Raw genomic sequence first — 21,090 nt, 5'->3', positions numbered from 1 at the left:
AAATTGAATTATTAATTTCGAAATAATTAATTAAATAAAAAAATAATTTTCAAAATTTTTTTAAAAAAATTTGAATAATTCGAAATTTTTAAAAAAATTTAAATTTAAAATTAAACCTACAATTTTGAAAAATTAGGTTTCAACCAACCTAAATATCATTTCAAAAATTTGCTAACTACTTTTAAAATTTAAATGTTATTTTATGTATAAAAATTAAATAAAAAATTAGAAAAAGATAAATGAATATCTTTTTCAAATTTTAAATGTAATTTAAATAAATAAAATAACAAAATTTAAAAGTTAGCAAAATATCTTACATCTATTTAAAATTACATGATTATAGTTATCTTATTTTAAATTTAAATAAGGTCAAATTATTTAAAAAAAAAAAGATTTAATTTAAAATTTAAAATCTGACCTTAAATTTAAAAATAAGATAAGATATAATCAAATTTAAAAATAAGATAGATTATTAAGCAAAAAAGATAGATACTAACTATTTTTAAATTCAAATTACACTAATATCTTGAATTAAATTTAAAATATATTAAATTAATTCATAATGATAATTAGAATTGAATTAGGAATAATAATAGTACAAATATATAACTACACAAAAAATCGGAAGTTAATTCCATGAAAAAGCATGAAAAATCGAAGAAAAACGAAAAAATTGCGAGCTGTACGGACAGTTTTCGCGATTGCAGGAAAATTTCAGCACAACTCCGATTTTTTCGAATCTTCAAAAAATCATAACTAATTCAAATTAAATCGAAATTGAGTTCTGTAAAAAAGTAACTGTTGGGTTTTATGCCCTAAATAAAACTCTTTACAATCTGATTAGTTATCAATATAAGAAATTTGAAGTGATTGATGTTTGCATGAATTTTACATGCTAATGGTTTAATATGTTTGATATGTTTATTACATTCATACACACAAAATCAGTTAAATCCAGATCATATTTTTATTCACAATTACAGTATCGTCAACACAGTGGAATGTGATTGTGATCATATGTATCAAAAGTTTTGGTCCCTGTTTCATCAGTGTTATTGGATTTACACTAATGTGATAATCAGCGATGATGTGTACTTACACTTGGAGTAAGTGTTATGTTCTTTCCAGGACATTAGTAAAGTATACTAGTTTCGAATGTATGGAGTATACATTGGACTGGACCGATATTGCAACTAAGCTACGATATTACAAACTTACCGTTATACATATCTTTCCAAGTCAATATCAGTAGTTGATCTTAAGATTAAAAGAATCTAAATCCTGATATGCTTGGGCTCAACTCAGGAGTGCTATTCATGTTCTTTGATTTATTAGTTAAGCCTACTTTTGGGTCAGGATGATAGTATATTTTGGGAACATGATAGTATGATTGAGTGGGAGTGCTGAACATAAATATGGAATCTATAACTTCTACTGGTGTATAGAAGTCAAGTGATGATTCCCTTCGAGCTTAGCAAATAGAAGTAAATGGATGAGCTCTTGTTTAACTGACTAATCATTAGATCACTAAACACCATTTACAGGTAGCTAAGTGTTTTAAGGAGCAAAATACATTGAGGAGTGAGAACGGTAAAGAAATCCCATCTCGATGTAGATCATCTATATAGAGGATCTTTAAATCACAATAAGATTATAACAATGGTTAAATGAGATAGTATATTGATATCGTGGAACATACAATATGCTCTATATAAGTCTGAGAGTGCAATTCTAAGTTCTAAGAGTGGATTCAACGAAGAATTAATAAGTAGGAATTTACTTGGTAAATTTGGTTCACTTATTGGAAGCTCAGCATATAGATCCATGGTCCCCATTCTAGTTGAGAACATTCTGCTTGTAAGACTCATTAATTGATTCGTGATTGATCAATTATAATTCTAAAGTTAGACTATGTCTAATTTTATGAATTTTCACTAACGTAGGTGAAATTGTAAAGAAAAGAGTTTCTAGGTTTATTTATTTATTAATGGACTTTATATGTCAAATTAATAATTAAATTAAATGACAATATTATTTAATAATCTATTTTAGTTATTAAATAATTAGTTTTGGCATTTAAAAGGTTAGAATTGGAAAATTGGCATTTTTGAGAAAATAGAGATAAAATTTGATGAAACTGCAAAATTAAGTGAGGCCCAATAACACACCATGGCCGGCCACTTAAATAGGTTTTTCAAATTAATATTTTCATTATTTTAATGCCAAATAAATCTTAACCTAAACCTAGTAGTTGCCTATAAATAGAAAGTGATGGCTCAGTCAAATCACAAGTTTTTCACAAGCCTTTCTGACAGAAATTTCTCTCTTCAAAAAAACTGAGCCTTCCCCACTTTCTATACCTTGGCCAAAACCCTCTCTCTTCTTTTCTCCTTGATCAATTTTTACCCTAGTGAAAGAGTAAGTGCCCACACACAGCAAGCAGTAACTCAATCATAGATTGGAAGACTGTGAAGGATCAAACTTGAAGAAGAAGGACATTCGGGCTTAGATCTTGATTATACTCTGCTACAGAAAGGATACAAGGGTTAGAGATCTGAGTGGAAGGAGACATTTTCCGCTGCATCAATGTAAGGTTTTCTTAACTTTATATGTGTTTAATTTATCGTTTTAGAAAGTTCATATTTAGGGTGTTTAAACAACATACTTTTGAGTAGATCTAAGATCCTGGTAAAATATATTCCAACAGTAACTTGCTTAATTTTTTCCATACTATCCAATAAAAATAATTCCAGAAACAGATATTCAATTATTTTTAACGAAAATTCACAAACACCAATCAATCATCAAATAACACTCAATACAACATGATACCATCCAAAAACAAACAAACAATCGTTTTAAAGTCAAAATTTCTTGCAAGTAAATCAATTACCATGGCTGTGAGGCCAGTTGTTTGAATTTATTTTACCAGGATCTTAGATCTACTCACAAGTATGTTTATTAACACCCTAAATATGAACTTTCTAAAACGACGAAATAAACACATATAAAGTTAAAGAAACCTTACATTGGGTGCAGCAGAATTAAATGACTCCTTCCGTTCAGATATCTAGCCCTTGATTCCTTTCTGTAGCAGAGCATTATCAATATCTGAACCTGGATCTCTTTCTCTGAATCTTTGATGCTGAAACCTCCTTCTTGCTGAAAGTCTTTCTTCACGATCTTCCTCACTATGGTTGAGGTATCACTTGCTGTGTGTGGGCACTACTCATACACTAAGGATTTCAAAATTCGAATGAGGAAGAGAGAGAGAGAGTGGGTTCGGCCAAAGATAGGGAGAGAGAAGGCTCAGGTTTTTCTCTGAAGGAAAAATAGAAAATTTAAGTGTGAATTTCCTGAAGCCTTCACTATCTATTTATAGCATTCCACTAGGGTTAGGTTTGAATTATTTGGCATTAAAATAATGAAAATATCAGTTTAAATTTCCTACAAAAGTGGCTAGCCATGCTTAGTGGATTTGGGCCTTACTTTTTGCAATTTTGTAGTTTTATCTTTTCTGCATCTGATTTTCTCAAAAACGCCAATTTTCTAATTCAACCATTTAAATGCCAATTATAACTATTTAATAACTATAAATAATTACTAAATAATATTGTCATTTTTCATATTTATTAATTGAACCATACAAAGTATCATAATTAACAAATATGCCCCTATAAACTCTTTCTTTACAATTTCGCCCTTACTTAGTGAAAAATTCACAAATAGACATAGTCTAATTTGAGAATTATAATTGATTAATCAAAACCAATTACATGAGTCTTACAAGCAATATTATCTCAACTAGTGCGGGGACCATGGGTCTATATAACCGAGCTTCCAATAAGTAGATCAAGAATTTATTACTAAAATTCACTAACTTATTAATTCTTCGTTGAATCCACGCATAGAACTTAGAATTGCACTCTCAGTATATAGAATGCTCTATATGTTCCACCATATAGACGCATCATTAGTTATCCATTGTTATAATCCTAATGTGATCAATGATCCTCTATATGAATGATCTACACTGTAAAGGGATTAGATTACCGTTACACCCTACAATGTATTTATTCCTTAAAACACTTGACCCCGTATAAATGATATTTCAGCTTATGTGAAATGAGTACTCCACCATTTATGTTCGTTTGGTGAAGCTCGAAGGAGATCATCCTTTGCTTACTATTCGCCAGATAGAAGCTATAGATTCCATGTTTATGATAGCGCTCCCACTCAATTGCACTACCGTGTTCCCAAAATGTACATATCACCCTGACCTAAAAGTAGGCTTAACTAACAAATCAAAGAACACGAATAGCCTTTCAAGATTGAGCCTAATCATAACAGGATTAAGATCATTTGATCTAGGATCAACTAGGCGATATTGACTTGAATAGATATTACGGTAAGTTTAATAAATCTAAGTCAAAGTTCAATATCGGTCCCTTCCGATGCATACTCCATGCATCCAACCTGAGCTTTACTTTAACCAATGCTCTGGAAAGAACATAGCACTTCTCCAAATGCAAGTAAACTCTGTTGTAGATTATCATATCAGTAAAACCCTATGTCTGATAAATCTAGGAAACTTTATTCACATAGTCATGTTTACTTTCCAATGTGTTGATGACACAATAAACAGGATCAAGTATGTGAAAAGGGTTTCAGATGAATTTATACATTATGTACATATAATCATGAAATAAATCATGTGAACCATGCAATATTAAATGTTATTTCTGATCTATATTAATAAGTAAATCTGATTATATTGAAATGAGTTTTATTTAGGGCATAAAACCCAACATACACAGGGTAGCAAACTGATGAGTCGACAGACTCAATAAGTTATGCATAACATTTATAAGCAATGCTATCCCAGCTTTATGCTTTAAGTCGTCCTGAGCCCAACAACTGATCTTAGCAAATGGTTAAGAACATTCGTAATGGAAGTACGACCGCTATACCATATACACTAGAGCAACGACTCTATACTCGTGTTCGTAGGGCCGACCATTGTACCATTTGCACTAGAGTACCTACTTCATACTCGTGTTGGTAGGGCCAATTTGTACTCCCTGGAATTACCGAGTGTTGTACCACATGCACTAGAGTACCAATTCTATACTCGTGTTGGTAACACATAAACTACTCTAAAACTCTACATTGTACCAACACCCTTAAAACTATATTTTCATTTGTGTTAGTAGTGTAATCAATTAATAACAAGCATACATTCACATGTATATACTTTATGCTATCTTACCTCATTTCCGTGCTCAGGTGTGTCGATAAGTTTGAGTGGAAGGGAAATTTGAATTTCCATGCTTAATAAACCCATAAATTGGTCCCCTAAATGCAAAGTTATTAAAATTGCTAATCTATGACCACTTTACCAATTTTCCTAAACTACCCCTCTCATTTGTAATCAGCCTCTCTCTTCCTCTCTCTTCGTCTCTCTCAGCCGAACACCAAACCCACACCAAACCCAAAAAACCCACACAGTCGGACGAAGAACTCGCAACCCCAATGTTGAGCACACACTCGGACCAACTCGCAACCCGAACGCTCGCAACCCTGACCCACTCCGACAAACTCCCAACCCCGACCCACTCCGAAAATGTCAAAGGTATGTGTTTTTTTTTTTAGAAAGGATTTAAAGATTTATTTTGTTTGAGATTGTTTGTGAGATATTATTGGTTAGATTTAAGTTTTATTGTGAAAATGGGATTCAGATTCCGACTGTGAAAATGGCCTTCGGATTTGGGGAAGAAGGCCGGCCCGATGGGGTGGAGGTCGGTCCGATGGTCCGATTGTGGGTCCGAGTATGGGTCCGATGGTCCCTTTGGGGTCGGGTCCGATGGTACGATTTAAGGGGTCCGATGGGTGGGGGTTCGGAGTGATGTGTATGGGCAGGGAGTTATGCCCGATGGGTCCGATGGGTACCCTATCGGGCTAATCGGACCCATTGGACCCGAGATAATTTTTTTTTTTATAAATATTAATGATTTAGTAATTTTTTTAGGTATTAATTTATTATTATATTATTTAGTGATTGTTTTAGGTATTAATTTATTTTTAATGACTTAATAAGTATTTTTTAATTAATTATTGTTAAGTAATAATTTTTAATTTATTATTAATTATTAATTATGGTTTTAATTTTTATTGTTTTATTAATTATTGTTTTAGTATTAATTATTAATTATTGTTTTAGTATTAATTATTAATAAGTATTTAGTGATTGTTCTATTTTTTTTGATTAATAATTTTTTTATATTATTTATTAATTATTGTTTTATTATTAATTATTAATTTTTGTATTAATTTTTATTGTTTTATTAATTATTGTATTTTTATTAATTATTAATTAATGTTTTATTATTAATTATTGTATTAATTTGTATTGTGTTATTATTTATTATTTTTTTTACTAATTATTAGTTATTAGTTATTAATTTTTATTAATTATTAATTAATATTTTATTATTAATTATTAATTATTGTATTAATTTGTATTGTTTTATTAATTATTATTTTTTACTAATTTTTTAATTATTAATTATTAAATTGTATTATTTATTAGTTATTATTTTATTATTAATTATTAATTTTTGTATTAATTTTTATTGTCTTATTAATTTTTTATTATTTATTGATTATTGTTTTATTATTAATGATTAATTATGGTATTATTTTTTATTATTTTATTAATTATTAATTATTGTTATATTATTGTTTTTTTTATTGTTTTATTAATTATTGTTTTTTTATTAATTATTGTTTTATTATTAATTATTGTATTATTTTTTATTATTTTAATAATTTTTAATTATTGTTTTATTTTTTATTATTTTTTTAATAATTAATTATTGTTTTATTAATTATTAATTATTGTTTTATCTTTTATTGTTTATTACTTATGAATTGTTGTTTTAGTATAAATTAGTAATTATTTTTTTTAATTTTTATTGTTTTCTTGTTTTATTGATTATTGTTTAATTATTAATTATTAATTATGAATTATTGTTTTATTTTTTATTGTTTTATCAATTATTGGTTATGGTTTTATTATTAATTATTTATCGTTGTTGGTTTTTTTTTTTTCACGGAACTGCACATCTTATAATTCCAGTGTCGGACCATTACACAGGCCGTGTCACATGGCGCGGGAGTAGTTACTACTACCCGAAGATTAAGGCTAAATTTGCAGAATTCAACCTATTGGACAGTGTGAGGGAATCCCCTTTCAAACAGTTTTTCGAGAGAGAGCCCATATAATTTTCAGGAGCATTTTTTCATCAGTTGATGCTTCACAAAATAAAATCTGACAAGCCGGACGAGGTGCATTTCTATGTGGGAAGGAAGAGATGTAGATTTGGGAGGGTGGAGTTCGGCTTGGTCACCGGGTTAAACTTGTTGCCCGGCCCTACTGAGGAAGATATCAAACAAAATGGAAGCTCTGACCGGTTGATTATGGAATATTTCAACGGTAGTTCTTCGATCAGCTTCGGCCAACTGCGCAGAGTTTTTGAGAGCTGCACAGAAGCTGATGATGTCTACAAGTTGGGGATGGCCTTGTTTGTTATGGGCGTCCTCATTGGTAAGGAGGAGAAGACTGTCGTTCCTCCTTTTGTGATAAGAATGGTTGATAACCTTCCATTCTTCTACGAGTACCCCTGGGGAAAGATTTCTTACACCAAGCTGATGGAAACTTGTAACAAGGATTACTTGGATGTGAAGAATAAGATGTTGAAAAAGATTGAGAAGGGAGTCACTTAGAAGAAGGCAAAATACTCAGCCTACGGCTATACTGCAGCGTTGCAGTATTGGGCATACGAGGCCATATTACAGCTGGGCAACGAGTATGCAGTGAGGAGGTCGCATAGCTTTCCGAGAATGATCAACTGGGAGAGTAAGCCGAACACTACACTCGGGAAGGATGAAGTGACCAGATTATTTACTAAAAATGTAAGTTTGTTACGCTTTATGTTGAATTCATGTTAATTTTCATATATTATATTAATATATTTGTTATATTTTTCAGTTGACAGTGTACTCCATGTTATGTCATCGGCTGACCGAGATTGAGTTTGTGAGTTACATAACCGGGGGTCAGCCTCCGTTATTTGTTGACTTGGAGGAACTTGTGTTGGGTGAGGATGGGCAACCAACACAAGATGCTTTACGAAGCCAGGCCGAAAAGCTTGCCTCCACATTGGAAGAACGAGCAGAGGCAGCCCGAATATTCAAAGACTCTACACCACCTCCACCGTCTCCACCACGTGCACCGCCTACAGTTCCAGATGGGTCTGGTGTTGACCCATCTCCAGCTTCAGTTCCTGATGGGTCTGGTGTTGACCCATCTGCAGCTACAGTTCCTGATGGGTCTGGTTTGACCCACTTGCAGCATCATAGGATCCTCCTGTTCCCCCGTCAGCTTTTATTCCCAGAACCTCAAAGGCTCGCGATCCAGTATACCCTGCCATTTTGGCAAGATTGGAGACTGTGGAGAGGGGGCAGGCCGCTCTGCTAAGAGGAAAAACAGCGATTATGGATCAGTTGAAGACCATAATGACGCTCCTGCAAGATCCTGGAAGGCCGGCAGCAGATTCACAGCCACAGCCACACCCACAGCCACACCCACAACCGGAAGAGGAGCCTCGGACACTGGAAGATGACTTCATTCTCCCAAATGATTACCAACCGGATGATGATGACATGTTCTGTACACCTGAGAAGACGAATATCACCAGCATCGGGGATACTCAGGATTCTGAGGTGCAGGTGTTAGAGACAGCTCCAGAAGTCATGGAGAACCGGAGGAAGAGAAGGCGGCCTAGGTGGTTCGCTGAGTACACTGAAATGAAGAAGAAGGCTAGGGCTACTTCTACACTCGTGAATGCGGACCCACTTAGAGTGGTTGATCGGAAGCTGCTCAAGACTTTTCACAATTGGGTACTCGGCCAGATTGGGAACAATTACCCGAGAGAGTGCTTCACCGGTCGATACCATTCGTCTTGGTTCCTCGAACTGCATACTCCGAAGTTTTGGCTTGGGAACGATGTAAGTTTTTAAGACTTTTTTACTGCTTTTGCTTTTAAAGACTTTATCTAACTCTTTTTTTATTTAATCTCTGACATATTTAATTTTCATGTTTTAGCATTTGGATGCGGCATTCCATTTGATGAGGAGGCGGCAACACTTTTATCCCGAGGCCTACCCAAATAGATGTGTCATTATGCCGTGTATTTTCCCAGCAGGAGTTATTGCTCGGTGGGAAGCTGCAGGTGATGAGCAGGCTAACTATCAGTGGGACGAGAGCATATTAGATTTGATTCGAGGGGATGAAAGTCAATTCTTGGCCAGTTGGAAGAACAAGGAGAGAATATATATGACCCTCTACTTCGATGGAGCAAAGCATTGGGTGGCACTAGAGGTAGATCTGGATCATTGGTTGTTGAACATATTTGACTCGAGCCTCGGATCGTTTTCTCCAAACGAATTGAAGCGTCACCTCGCAATGTGGGAAAAATTACTACCAAATTTGCTGCTGCAGGCTGGCCTATTCGAGACTCATGACATGATCCTAGTGCCTCAACTTACCGCCTCAGAGAGCCAGGTCAGAAATTTCACTTCAAAAGTCATGGATCGGGCCGTTGTTCCACAGACAAAGACAAGGTAACTTAATTACAATTGATTTTTTTTGTTATTTAACTTGAATTTAATTTGCATACTTTTATTTATTTACTTTTTATTGTCTCATACAGCGGTAACTGCGGGATGTACGTGATAGAGCACATCGAGCATAGTATGCTGGAGACTACGTTTGATAATGTGCACGATGAGAATATGAAGAAATTTAGAGAGCGGTGGTGTGTAGATTTGTTTTACCAGAATTTAGCATGAACAAATGTGTTTTTTATTTGGTATTTATTAAGATAACAATGTAACTGGTTTTTTTTATTGGTATGTTTATGTTTTTTTAAGAGTTCATACAAATTTTACGCCTTTCTTTCATGCAACAAATTATAATAATTATGTAAACATAAAATATCACAAATTCGAATATTTAAAATAATCCAACATTAATTCAATAACAATACATAATAGTCCAACACATCACGATACAAAAAAACTAAAATAACATTTTTAACCTCGGTAGTTGCAAGTGCTTCTGTTGTGCCCCTTGGCACCGCACTTGCTACAATTTCATGATTTAATAATCCTTTCACCGTTACAAGCAGTTCGGTTGTTCTTGATTCTTCCAACCTTTTGCTTCTTGGGTCGCTTTACTGGTTGCTTCTCAACAGGCACTCCAACTGTCATGTTCTTGATGTCATCAGGCAATTCCCAATCATCCTCGTCACCAACTGGCATAATTGTTCCTTCATACGTCCTCCTCCAATATTCAGTCGTGTAATATGGCGAGCATCGTGTGTACGCGCTAATACTTCGCTCCTGAGATGCAGCACATGCATGAGGACAAGGAAACTTCATGCACTGGAACAAGCCGCAAGTGCAAGTATGTTCCTGCAAGTCCACTACGCCACCGGTCATAACTGTTCCTCCAGGGTGAACTTGCAACGTGTAAGGCCCGCATGAGTCAACGTTCAAATACCGACCTTTTTCAAAATGCAATGTCAAGTCCTCCTCCATTTTTGGTGCTAGGGGTTTCGTCCACTTGTCAGCTTTTTCTTTTCGTGAAGCAAACCACTTCTGGACTTTGGACCTCAGGAATGCTACAGCAGCAGTGATCGGGAAGCCTCTTGCATCCTTAGTTGTGTTGTTGAAGCTCTCAGCCCAGTTTCTCGTCATTACATTGTAACGTACCTCTGGAAAGTACGTCCGGACCCATTTTTCAAATCCAATTTCCTCAAGATATTGTGCAACCACTGGATTCATGGCCCAAATGTTCTCAAATTCTCTGTGAAACTCTAATCTTGAATACGTGGAGGCACACGTGTAAATGTGATTCGTGAAGACGTCAGTCTTGAACTTGTGGTTGACGTTCATAATAATGTGGTGGTAGCATGCACCGTGGTGTGCATCAGGGAACACGATATCCAAAGCACGAACAATGCTTTGATGCCTATCAGAAACAAAAGCTAAGTTCTCAACATCACCAATCGTTTCTTTCAATTTTCTCATAAAATAGGTCCAGGAATTGTGGTTTTCACTGTCAACTATAGCAAAAGCTATCGGAAAGATATGACTCCCTGCATCCAAAGCCACTGCACACAACATTTTCCCACCATACCTAGTCTTCAAGAAAGACCCATCAATGCATACAACAGGTCGACAAAACTCATTTCAATATAATCAGATTTACTAATTAATATAGATCAGAAATAACATTTAATGTTGCATGGTTCACATGATTTATTTCATGATTATATGTACATAATGTATAAATTCATCTGAAACCCTTTTCACATACTTGATCCTGTTTATTGTGCCGTCAACACATTGGAAAGTAAACATGACTATGTGAATAAAGTTTCCTAGATTTATCAGACATAGGGTTTTACTGATATGATAATCTACAACAAGAGTTTACTTGTATTTGGAGAAATACTATGTTCTTTCCAGAACATTGGTTAAAGTAAAGCTCAGGTTGGATGCATGGACTATGCATCGGAAGGGACCGATATTGAACTTTGACTTAGATTTATTAAACTTACCGTAATATCTATTCAAGTCAATATCGCCTTGTTGATCCTAGATCAAATGTTCTTAATCCTGTTATGATTAGGCTCAATCTTGAAAGGCTATTCGTGTTCTTTGATTTGTTAGTTAAGCCTACTTTTAGGTCAGGGTGATACGTACATTTTGCGAACACGGTAGTGCAATTGAGTGGGAGCGCTAGCATAAACATGGAATCTATAGCTTCTATCTGGCGAATAGTAAGCAAAGGATGATCTCCTTCGAGCTTGACCAAACGAACATAAATGGTGGAGTACTCATTTCACATAAGCTGAAATATCATTTATACGGGGTCAAGTGTTTTAAGGAATAAATACATTGTAGGGTGTAACGGTAATCTAATCCCTTTACAGTGTAGATCATTCATATAGAGGATCATTGATCACATTCGGATTATAACAATGGATAACTAATGATGTGTCTATATGGTGGAACATATAGAGCATTCTATATACTGAGAGTGCAATTCTAAGTTCTATGCGTGGATTCAACAAAGAATTAATAAGTTAGTGAATTTTAGTGCTAAATTCTTGATCTACTTATTGGAAGCTCGGTTATATAGACCCATGATCCCCGCACTAGTTGAGATAATATTGCTTGTAAGACTCATATAATTGGTTTTGATTAATCAATTATAATTCTCAAATTAGACTATGTCTATTTGTGAATTTTTCACTAAGTAAGGGCGAAATTGTAAAGAAAGAGTTTATAGGGCCATATTTGTTAATTATGATACTTTGTAAGGTTCAATTAATAAATATGATAAATGAAAATATTATTTAATAATTATTTATAGTTATTAAATAGTTAGAATTGGCATTTAAATGGTTGAATTAGAAAATTGGCGTTTTTGAGAAAATCAGATGCAGAAAAGATAAAACTGCAAAATTGCAAAAAGTGAGGCCCAATTCCACTATGTAGGGCCGGCCACTTTTGTAGGGTTTTTCCCTATGATATTTTCATTATTTTAATGCCAAATAATTCAAACCTAACCCTAGTGGAATGCTATAAATAGATAGTGAAGGCTTTAGGAAATTTACACTAAATTTCTACACTTTTTCTGACACCTTCTGATTCAGAAAAACTGAGCCTTCTCTCTCCCTATCTTTGGCCAAACCCACTCTCTCTTTCTTCTTCTCAAATTTCGAAATCCTTAGTGTATGAGTAGTGCCCACACACAGCAAGTGATACCTCAATCATAGTGAGGAAGATCGTGAAGAAAGACTTTCAGCAAGAAGGAGGTTTCAGCATCAAAGATTCAGAGAAAGAGATCCAGGCTCAAATATTGATAAGGCTCTGCTACAGAAAGGAATCAAGGGCTAGATATCTGAACGGAAGGAGTCATTAAATTCCACTGCACCCAATGTAAGGTTTCCTAAACTTTATATGTGTTTATTTCATCGTTTTAGAAAGTTCATATTTAGGGTGTTAATAAACATATTTGTGAGTAGATCTAAGATCCTGGTAAAATAATTTCCAACAGAAGGACCCAGAGAGAAGAAACAATACTTGAAGCGACCATCTTCTACCACAAAATCCGTGATGGTACCTGGATTCCGCAATTGTAGCATGTGCAAGTAACTAGGTAATTTCGAGTACGAATCTTCAGGTGTACCCCGAGCTAGGTGTAGTGCCTTCTCTCTGCACCTCCATGCCTTTTCGTAACTCATTTGGATCCCGTAATCCTTGTGCATACTTTTTCTTATATCAGAGGGCAACTGATCCGAGCCGTCAGTTGCGAACTTATCCTTAATTAGATGGGCAACTATTACAGGTGATGCTTGACGGTTATCTTTTCCTCGAAGATCAAGGGAACATGTATGTACATTATGAAATGTACTCACCTCAAACATGTTAGAAAGTACGTTCTTCTTCGCTCTTAATCTCCACCCACAATCTGTATCCTTACATGTGACGTACCAAATATCAGTACCAGACTTCCTAACGTAGTAGTCAAACCATTTCTTCATTGCATACAGGCCAACAACCATCTTTAAATGCTCTTTGTCTCTATAAAACTTTCCCACATGTAACTCCCCGCCTGGTGTGCCACCCGTAGATATATAATGACTATGATCCTTGATGTCTTCTCTTGTATACATTTTCTCCTTGAATTTACCGTAACTTGTCGAAGAAGAAAATGGATCGCTCCATCCAGTCACATTGGTACCTCGAGCATCAGTAGGACCACTAATATCATTAGTCTCTCTACCATTATTAGGACCTCTACTGTCAGTAGTTCCTCTAGCATGACTGGTTTCGCCTGGACGACTACTACTAGTACCAGGTGTTTGGCAATTTTCTCTACGGGGCATTCTTTTCCGTGTCGGTGGCCTAGGTGGTATTTGGTACGATAGTAGAGTCAAGTTCAAAGGTACAGCAGCAGGGGCCTCTGTACCTTGGTCGTCTCTTACGCCATCATTACCCTCAACATAACATTCAGGGTCTGGACCATTAAAAAAACCATCGATGAACGACATTTGTGCTACAATATCAGCACTCAGCATCATATTGTTTAATTCAGGTAATACATCTGCAACCAGCACCTCTGGATTTGTTTCTGGAACAAAACTCCCAACCTCGCTACGATTATCCTTAACAGAACTTGGTGTGGGACTAGGATCGGCGCAAACATTCTTCTTTAACAAAGTCACAAACAAAGGAGTAAATTCATCTGGCTTCTTCGCAAGTGTAGATAAAAAGTACCTTGCACGCTTATCATTTCCAATAACTTCAGGGCAATACTCAAAGCCTTTCTTGTACTTGTAATGTACTTCCAATTTTAAGTCATACTCCACTTTGTTGACATCCAGTTCATCGTACAAAACATCAACCAAACCTGAGTAGCTTAGGTTCGGATCAATGTCAAATGTCAAATTGTCGCCCCGTTTATAAACCCAATCTCTACCATCAAACTCCCAAACACTATTATACATAACACACGCATTAACAGTTGAACCTGTCACATACATTTAAAAAAACACAGTTATAATTTACAACAAAAATCTCACCGAAAAAAAAATCTTAATTAATCATTAATAACAAAACAATAATAATTAATTGATAATAAAATAATAATTAATAATAATTCATAATTCATAATAAAACAATAATTAATAATTCATAATAAAATAATAATTAATAATTAAAAAATAATTATTAATTGATAATAAAATATAATTAATAATTATTACTCAAACCATAAAAAATATAAGAATTATTAATAATAACTCATAATTGATAGTTAATAAAATAACTAAAAAAAATAAATTAATTCTTAAAACATAAAAATAATAATTAATAACTAATAATTATTAATAAAAAATAATTAATAACACAAATAATAAATCAATATAAAATAAATTAATAATAATAAATTAAAAAATAATAATAAATTAAAAAAAAAATCCCGTAGGGTCCGATTGGTCCGACCATCGGACCCCACCACGGATCGGACCTTATATTAAAAATTTTAAAAATAAATAAAAAATTCAAAAAAAAATTGGGTCCGATGGGGTCCGATGGTCCGACCAACGGACCCATATGGGTACCATCGGACCCGGTTCCAAAAAATAAAAAAAAATAAAAATAAACCATCGGACCCGATGGGGGTCCGATCATCGGACCCAGTGATGGACCATCGGACCATCGGGTCTTCGCCCCTGCCAACAAAATTTTTTCCCACATCGGGCCCCCCATCGGGCCCGACGAAAAAAAATACAGAAAAACAGCAAAATTCCAGTTTTCACATGCAGCAAACATTATAACAAAAAAAATAGCAAAATAACAGCAGCAATCCACAGATCAATCATCAAACACAACATTCTTAATTAAATATGACAACAACAAACAACATTTTAAAAAAAAAATTAATTACTTACCCATTGATGGAGCTTGTATGTGTTCTAGCTTCTAATGTGGTGGATTAGTGTGGTGGCTTGTAGTGTGGAAGGTTGTAGCTTCTAGTGATGAGTGAAGAGAAGAAATACAATTTTGGTGGTTGAGAAGCTTTCGGTGGGGAATTCTCATGTGAAATTGATGAGAAAATGGGTTGGAGTGGGTAGATGTAGGTGGGGAGGGTATTATGGGGAAAATACAAAAAGTGTCATATATAACTAATTATGCATAGTATTAGTTTAGGGGACCAATTTATGGGTTTATTAAGCATGGAAATTCAAATTTCTCGAGTGGAATTGCAACTCGACGTTTCACAGGACCCTAAATCACATCATTTGTAATTTTGGTGAGAGACACGCTAAAACACTTTTCGTGGACTTTAAAAACAAACTAGGAATAACCATATCAATGAAAGACATGACCATACCCTAAATATCAACAATTTGGGTAAAACTAGGGTTCCTGGAAAAACCCCAACTGAATTACTGGTTGCCCAACCGGTTAACCGGTTCACTGAGGTTTCTTGAGGGAGAAACTGGTTTACCAGTTTTTCAGGTTCCACTAAAACTGGTTAACCGGTTTAGTGCAGGGAAACCCAAAAATCGATCCCCTAATAAAAAATCAAACTCAAACTCTCCAATAATCTCCAGAAGACATGTATACACTGTAGTGAACCAGATTCAAGCATTAAAACACAGTAAACAACCCAGAAAATAAAAATACCATTATAGCTCAAAGCTTGAGCTCTCAAACTCCAACCTCACCCAAACCTCACAACTACGAACCAAATCAGCTATACCAACCTAAATAATCTCAACCTAACCTCGGAATTCAATCTCAAACCATCGCAATACATACAACAACTTAGAATCATAATTCAACACCAAAACCTAACTTTCATGCAAGAAACACAAAGAGGGGGAGACTAGGGAAAATTACATTTAGCCGAAGCACTCAATTACAACTAAAAATCCTTGACTCAGACCGAGCTACTCCAACCCTAGCTGTTGCCCAAAAAAATCGAGAGAGAAAGAAAGAGTTCCAGAGAGAGAGAAATGTGTTTTTTTTTTTTCTAGATTCTCTTGTTTTTCTTTTAACTTAAGTATAAAACCCTTCTTTTTTTTTTATTTAATTAAACCAATAACTTGAACTAAATTCACAAATAAGACAAAATAAACCCTTGTGAAAAGACCTTTTTGCCCCTCTTAACTTAATTCAAAAGTTAATAATTCTCAAGGGTAAATTGGTCATTTCAAACCCAAAAAATTCCCAAAACCTCCAATACCTAACAATGATACTCCACCACTAAAAACATTCTAAACCATAAAAAAAACGTGACTCTCTAATGGCCCGATGATTAGTGGTTAAAAATACGCTTTTATTTATTTTAAATGATAAAATAAATTGAGTTTTAATTGATATTTTCATGAAATTATTGTAATATATTGTATAAATGAAAATATTTGATTTTGATTCAATTTATGTCTTTCTTGTAGGAATTAAAGTGTATTTTTGTTGAAAGAAAGAGGAAGGAGCAAAGTTGAAAAGAAATGAAGAAAAAAAATGGCATTTTTGTTGAAGTCCAAAGCAACCCAACCCAAAAAGGTCAAGCCTAGTCCATGAAGCTCATCATCAATTTTGTCTCTTCCAAAGCATGTGATGCAATGATGATAAGTCTAGGTCATCATCAACCCTATTTTCCTCTTCCACACTCAACCTTCATCTAAAAAGTAGAAGACAAAATCACAATGATAACAAAAATAATATTAATTTTATTTTTGATCTGAAATGACAAATTTAATCTTAATATTTATTTTATAATCCCAAATCTTTATTTATTTATTTTTAGTCCTTTTATGGCTCTATTGAGCTCATTTTAGTAATTTTTGGTGTGTAATTGTTAGTGTAGAAAAACTATAGCAAAATTCTCTCAACTTTTCTTCTCATCCTTTCTCTTTAGAAATTTAATGAGGATGATTAGCATAATGGCCTAATCTTCCTTGGAAGGTTAGGGATGATTCATATGCAAAGTGAGGTTATTTTGTATCTTTGATTCACTTTCTGTTGTAATATTTATTTGAGTAATGCAAGTTCATATTCCACTTTTATTTTTATGTTCTTCTTCCATCTATACTATGTATGCTATTATATACTAAATATATATGTATAGACTTAGTCATGCCCTTTCTATATATTTTTATTTAGTGATTATAGTAATGGTAGTATTGCTCATTTCTATCTTTTATGTTCATTTTTATTTACTTTTTGTTAAATGATATATAGGTTTAGTCATGCTCTCCCTATGTGTCCAAAAATTAATAAAAGTAATATTAATGTTCATTTCTTCACTATCACCTCCATCTCCATCTCTATCTCTTTGTCATTATTTTTACTAAAGATATATAGGATTAGTCATGCTCTTTCTATGTGTTACTATTTAGTAAAAATAATATTGATGTTTAGTTCTATATTTAATCTTTTGTTGCATTATTGCTTGATGTATAATGTCATTTCTAGGTTCTACATAAGATTAAATTATTTCTTTTAATTTTAAGAACTTGTATACTCAAAATATAATGAACTTTAATGTTACATCATTTGTGTTAACTTAGTGAATCAAAGGTACAAAATAGCTAAACAAGCATATGGATTATTCTTGAAGCCTTTCTCTCTTTGACTATTGATTACACTTTTATTTGCTTTCTTTTAATATTTATTACCAAACCAAAAATCTTCAAACTCGTTCGGTTACTTATTTGTTACTTTTTATTAACCTTTTGTGTTGACTTTTCTACTAACGCTTCTATCCATAATCACCTCCCCGTGGAATCGACCGCCCGATCTATACTACAACCACCGCTAGTGGAAGTCACATTTTGGGCGTTAAACACCCAACGTCGCTTTCCACTTCTACCAAGCATAAAAAATGAGAAATTCACATATATAGCATAATTAATACATGTTAAAATTAAATAATTCTCCACAAATGTGTAAATCATAATTAATAATTAAATCTCATAAATTAACTCTAATTATTTAATAATACAACATATTAAACTTAGGAAGTCTTTACAATTACCCCCCCGTTAAAAGGATTTCGTCCTCGAAATCTAACTTGAATAACTTTGGATATTAAGTCTTCATATCAGACTCTAACCCCCAAGTGGCCTCTCCTTTCTATCTAGAATTTGCACTGGTCGTTCATCATAGGACAAGTCTGGTTGTAACTCCAATGCTTCATAACTCAAGATGTGCATAGGATCAGATACGTACTTCCTCAACATTGAGAAATGAAAAACATTATGCACAGTTGATAATGCTGGAGACAAAGCTAACCGATAAGCAACTTGTCCAATTCTTTCAAGTATTTCAAAAGGCCAAATAAACCTTGGACTTAACTTGCCCTTCTTCCCGAAGCACATGACTCCTTTCACTGGTGATACACACAGGAAAACATGATCTCCTAAATGTAACATCTTGGCGCTTGGGCTCTGCATAACTTTATTGTCTGCTCTGCGAAGCAAACATTCGAGCTTTAATCTTATCAATTGCCTCATTTGTCTTTTGGACTAACTTAGGGCCTAAATACTTTCGTTCTCCCATTTTGTCCCAATGAATTGGGGAGCGACATTTCTTGCCATAGAGTAGCTCGTAGGGAGCCATTCCTATGGTAATTTGATAACTGTTATTGTAAGAGAATTCAATCAGAGGCAGATACTTGCTCCATGAACCTTTAAAATCCATGACACAAGCTCGTAACAAGTCTTCAAGTATCTGAATAGTTCGTTCGGATTTCCCATCTGTTTGAGGATGAAAGGTCGTGCTGAACTTCAAACTAGTACCCATGGCCTTCTGTAAACTCACCCAAAACTTTGATGTAAATTTAGGGTATCTGTCCGAGACAATAGTTTTTGGTACCCCATGAAGGCAAACAATCTCTTTCACATACAAGTTAGAATACTGATCCATTATATATGTTACCTTTGGTCGTACATTCCTGAGTCGTACATTCCTGTGGTCCTGGGCAATCCAACCACAAAATCTATCGCATTGTCTTCCCACTTCCATTCAGGAAGTGATAATGGTTGAAGTAATCCTGCTAGTCGCTGATGTTCTGCTTTAATTTGTTGGTAGGTTAAGCATTTAGTCACATAATCCACCACGTCCCTTTTCATCCCGTACCACCAGAAATAGGGCTTTAGATCTTTAAACATCTGGGTGGTTCCCTGATGCAGTGAGTAAGGGGAGTCGTGTGCCTCATCCAAAATTTCTCTCTGAAGTTGAGACCGAAAAGTCCTTAGCTTTGCCTGCTAAGACATCTTCTCGAGCTTTAATCAGTTCAGGGTCTTCTAGTTGTGCCATTCTAATCCTTTCCAACAAGTCTGATTGAAGTGTCAGGTTATGCAATTTTCCAATCACAAACTCAATGTTTTCCCTAGACATATCCAAGCCTAACTGGGGAGAAATCATTACCATATTGAACGCTTGATCAGGCCCTTTTTGACTCAAGGCATCTGCAACAATATTTCCTTTCCGGTGTGATACAAAATTTCACAATCATAGTCTTTCACTAACTCTAACCACCGCCTTTGTCTCATGTTTAAATCTTTCTGAGTGAAAAAGTACTTGAGACTTTTATGGTCAGTATAAATTTCACACGGTTCACCATATAAGTAGTGTCGCCAAATCTTCAAGGCAAACACCACTGATGTTAGTTCTAGGTCATGAGTTGGATAACGTTGCTCGTAATCTTTCAATTGTCATGAGGCATAGGCTATGACCTTGTCTGCTTGCATTAACACACAACCCAAACCTTGCCTAGATGCATCACAATACACCACAAACTTTTCTTGATCAGATGGCAAGGCTAAAACTGGAGCTGTAATCAACCGTTGTTTCAATTCTTGGAAACTTTTCTCACACTTATCTGACAATACAAACCGCTGATTATTTCTGGTTAACTCAGACAACGACATTGCAATCTTGGAGAATCCTTCTACAAAACGTCGATAGTAGCTCGCTAAACCTAAGAAACTTCGTATCTCAGTAACTATTTTCGGTCTAGGCCAATTCTTTACTGCTTCAATCTTCCCTGGGTCTACCATAATCCTATCTTTCTCGACAATATGTCCCGAAAAAGACACTTGTGACAGCCAAAACTCACACTTTTTAAATTTTGCATAAAGTTTATGGTCTCTGAGCCATTGCAGTTCTATACGAAGTGTTGCTCATGTTCTGCTTCTGATCGAGGGTACACAAGAATATCATTGATAAACACAATTACAAAGTTATCGAGAAAATTCTTGAATACCCTATTTATGAGATCCATAAAAGTCGCCGGAGCATTCATTAATTCGAACGACATACGGAATGTCTTCTTTCCGGATTCTCAATTGATGATACCTAGACATTAAATCAATCTTGGAAAACATTGTCTTACCCTGAAGTTGATCAAATAGATCGTCAATTCTGGGTAAAGGGTAC

General features: G+C 34.5%; 2 protein-coding genes across 2 annotated transcripts; one reads left to right on the top strand and one right to left on the bottom strand.

Moving 5' to 3' along the window:
* The first annotated feature begins 8,540 nt into the window (after positions 1–8,540).
* On the top strand, positions 8,541–9,992 carry LOC133035691 (uncharacterized). The gene is made up of 2 exons (XM_061111791.1): positions 8,541–9,684; positions 9,774–9,992. The coding sequence occupies exons 1-2, from the start codon at positions 9,191–9,193 to the stop codon at positions 9,910–9,912; spliced, it is 633 nt and encodes a 210-aa protein (XP_060967774.1). The 5' UTR covers positions 8,541–9,190; the 3' UTR covers positions 9,913–9,992.
* A 9,115-nt stretch (positions 9,993–19,107) lies between these two features.
* Positions 19,108–20,711, bottom strand: LOC115710569 (uncharacterized). The gene is made up of 4 exons (XM_030638930.2): positions 20,420–20,711; positions 19,894–20,120; positions 19,588–19,832; positions 19,108–19,498 (listed from the first exon to the last, which is right to left on the bottom strand). The coding sequence occupies exons 1-4, from the start codon at positions 20,709–20,711 to the stop codon at positions 19,108–19,110; spliced, it is 1,155 nt and encodes a 384-aa protein (XP_030494790.2).
* Between the last annotated feature and the right edge of the window lie 379 nt (positions 20,712–21,090).

This window comes from Cannabis sativa, chromosome 3 (genome assembly GCF_029168945.1).
Source record: "Cannabis sativa cultivar Pink pepper isolate KNU-18-1 chromosome 3, ASM2916894v1, whole genome shotgun sequence".
Lineage (NCBI taxonomy): Eukaryota > Viridiplantae > Streptophyta > Magnoliopsida > Rosales > Cannabaceae > Cannabis > Cannabis sativa.
Note: the sequence above shows the minus strand (reverse complement) of the source record. Positions and strands in the feature narration are given on the sequence as shown.

What these genes read in the sequence shown, in the direction of transcription:
- LOC133035691 (XM_061111791.1), top strand. Translation starts at nt 9,191, where the DNA reads ATGAGGAGGCGGCAACACTTTTATCCCGAGGCCTACCCAAATAGATGT. An exon ending in GTTCCACAGACAAAGACAAG is followed by an intron (nt 9,685 to 9,773) that starts GTAACTTAATTA and finishes TGTCTCATACAG; the next exon opens with CGGTAACTGCGGGATGTACG.
- LOC115710569 (XM_030638930.2), bottom strand. Translation starts at nt 20,711, where the DNA reads ATGGTAGACCCAGGGAAGATTGAAGCAGTAAAGAATTGGCCTAGACCG. An exon ending in TTGTGATGCATCTAGGCAAG is followed by an intron (nt 20,121 to 20,419) that starts GTTTGGGTTGTG and finishes ATATTGTTGCAG; the next exon opens with ATGCCTTGAGTCAAAAAGGG. An exon ending in GCAAAGCTAAGGACTTTTCG is followed by an intron (nt 19,833 to 19,893) that starts GTCTCAACTTCA and finishes TCACTGCATCAG; the next exon opens with GGAACCACCCAGATGTTTAA.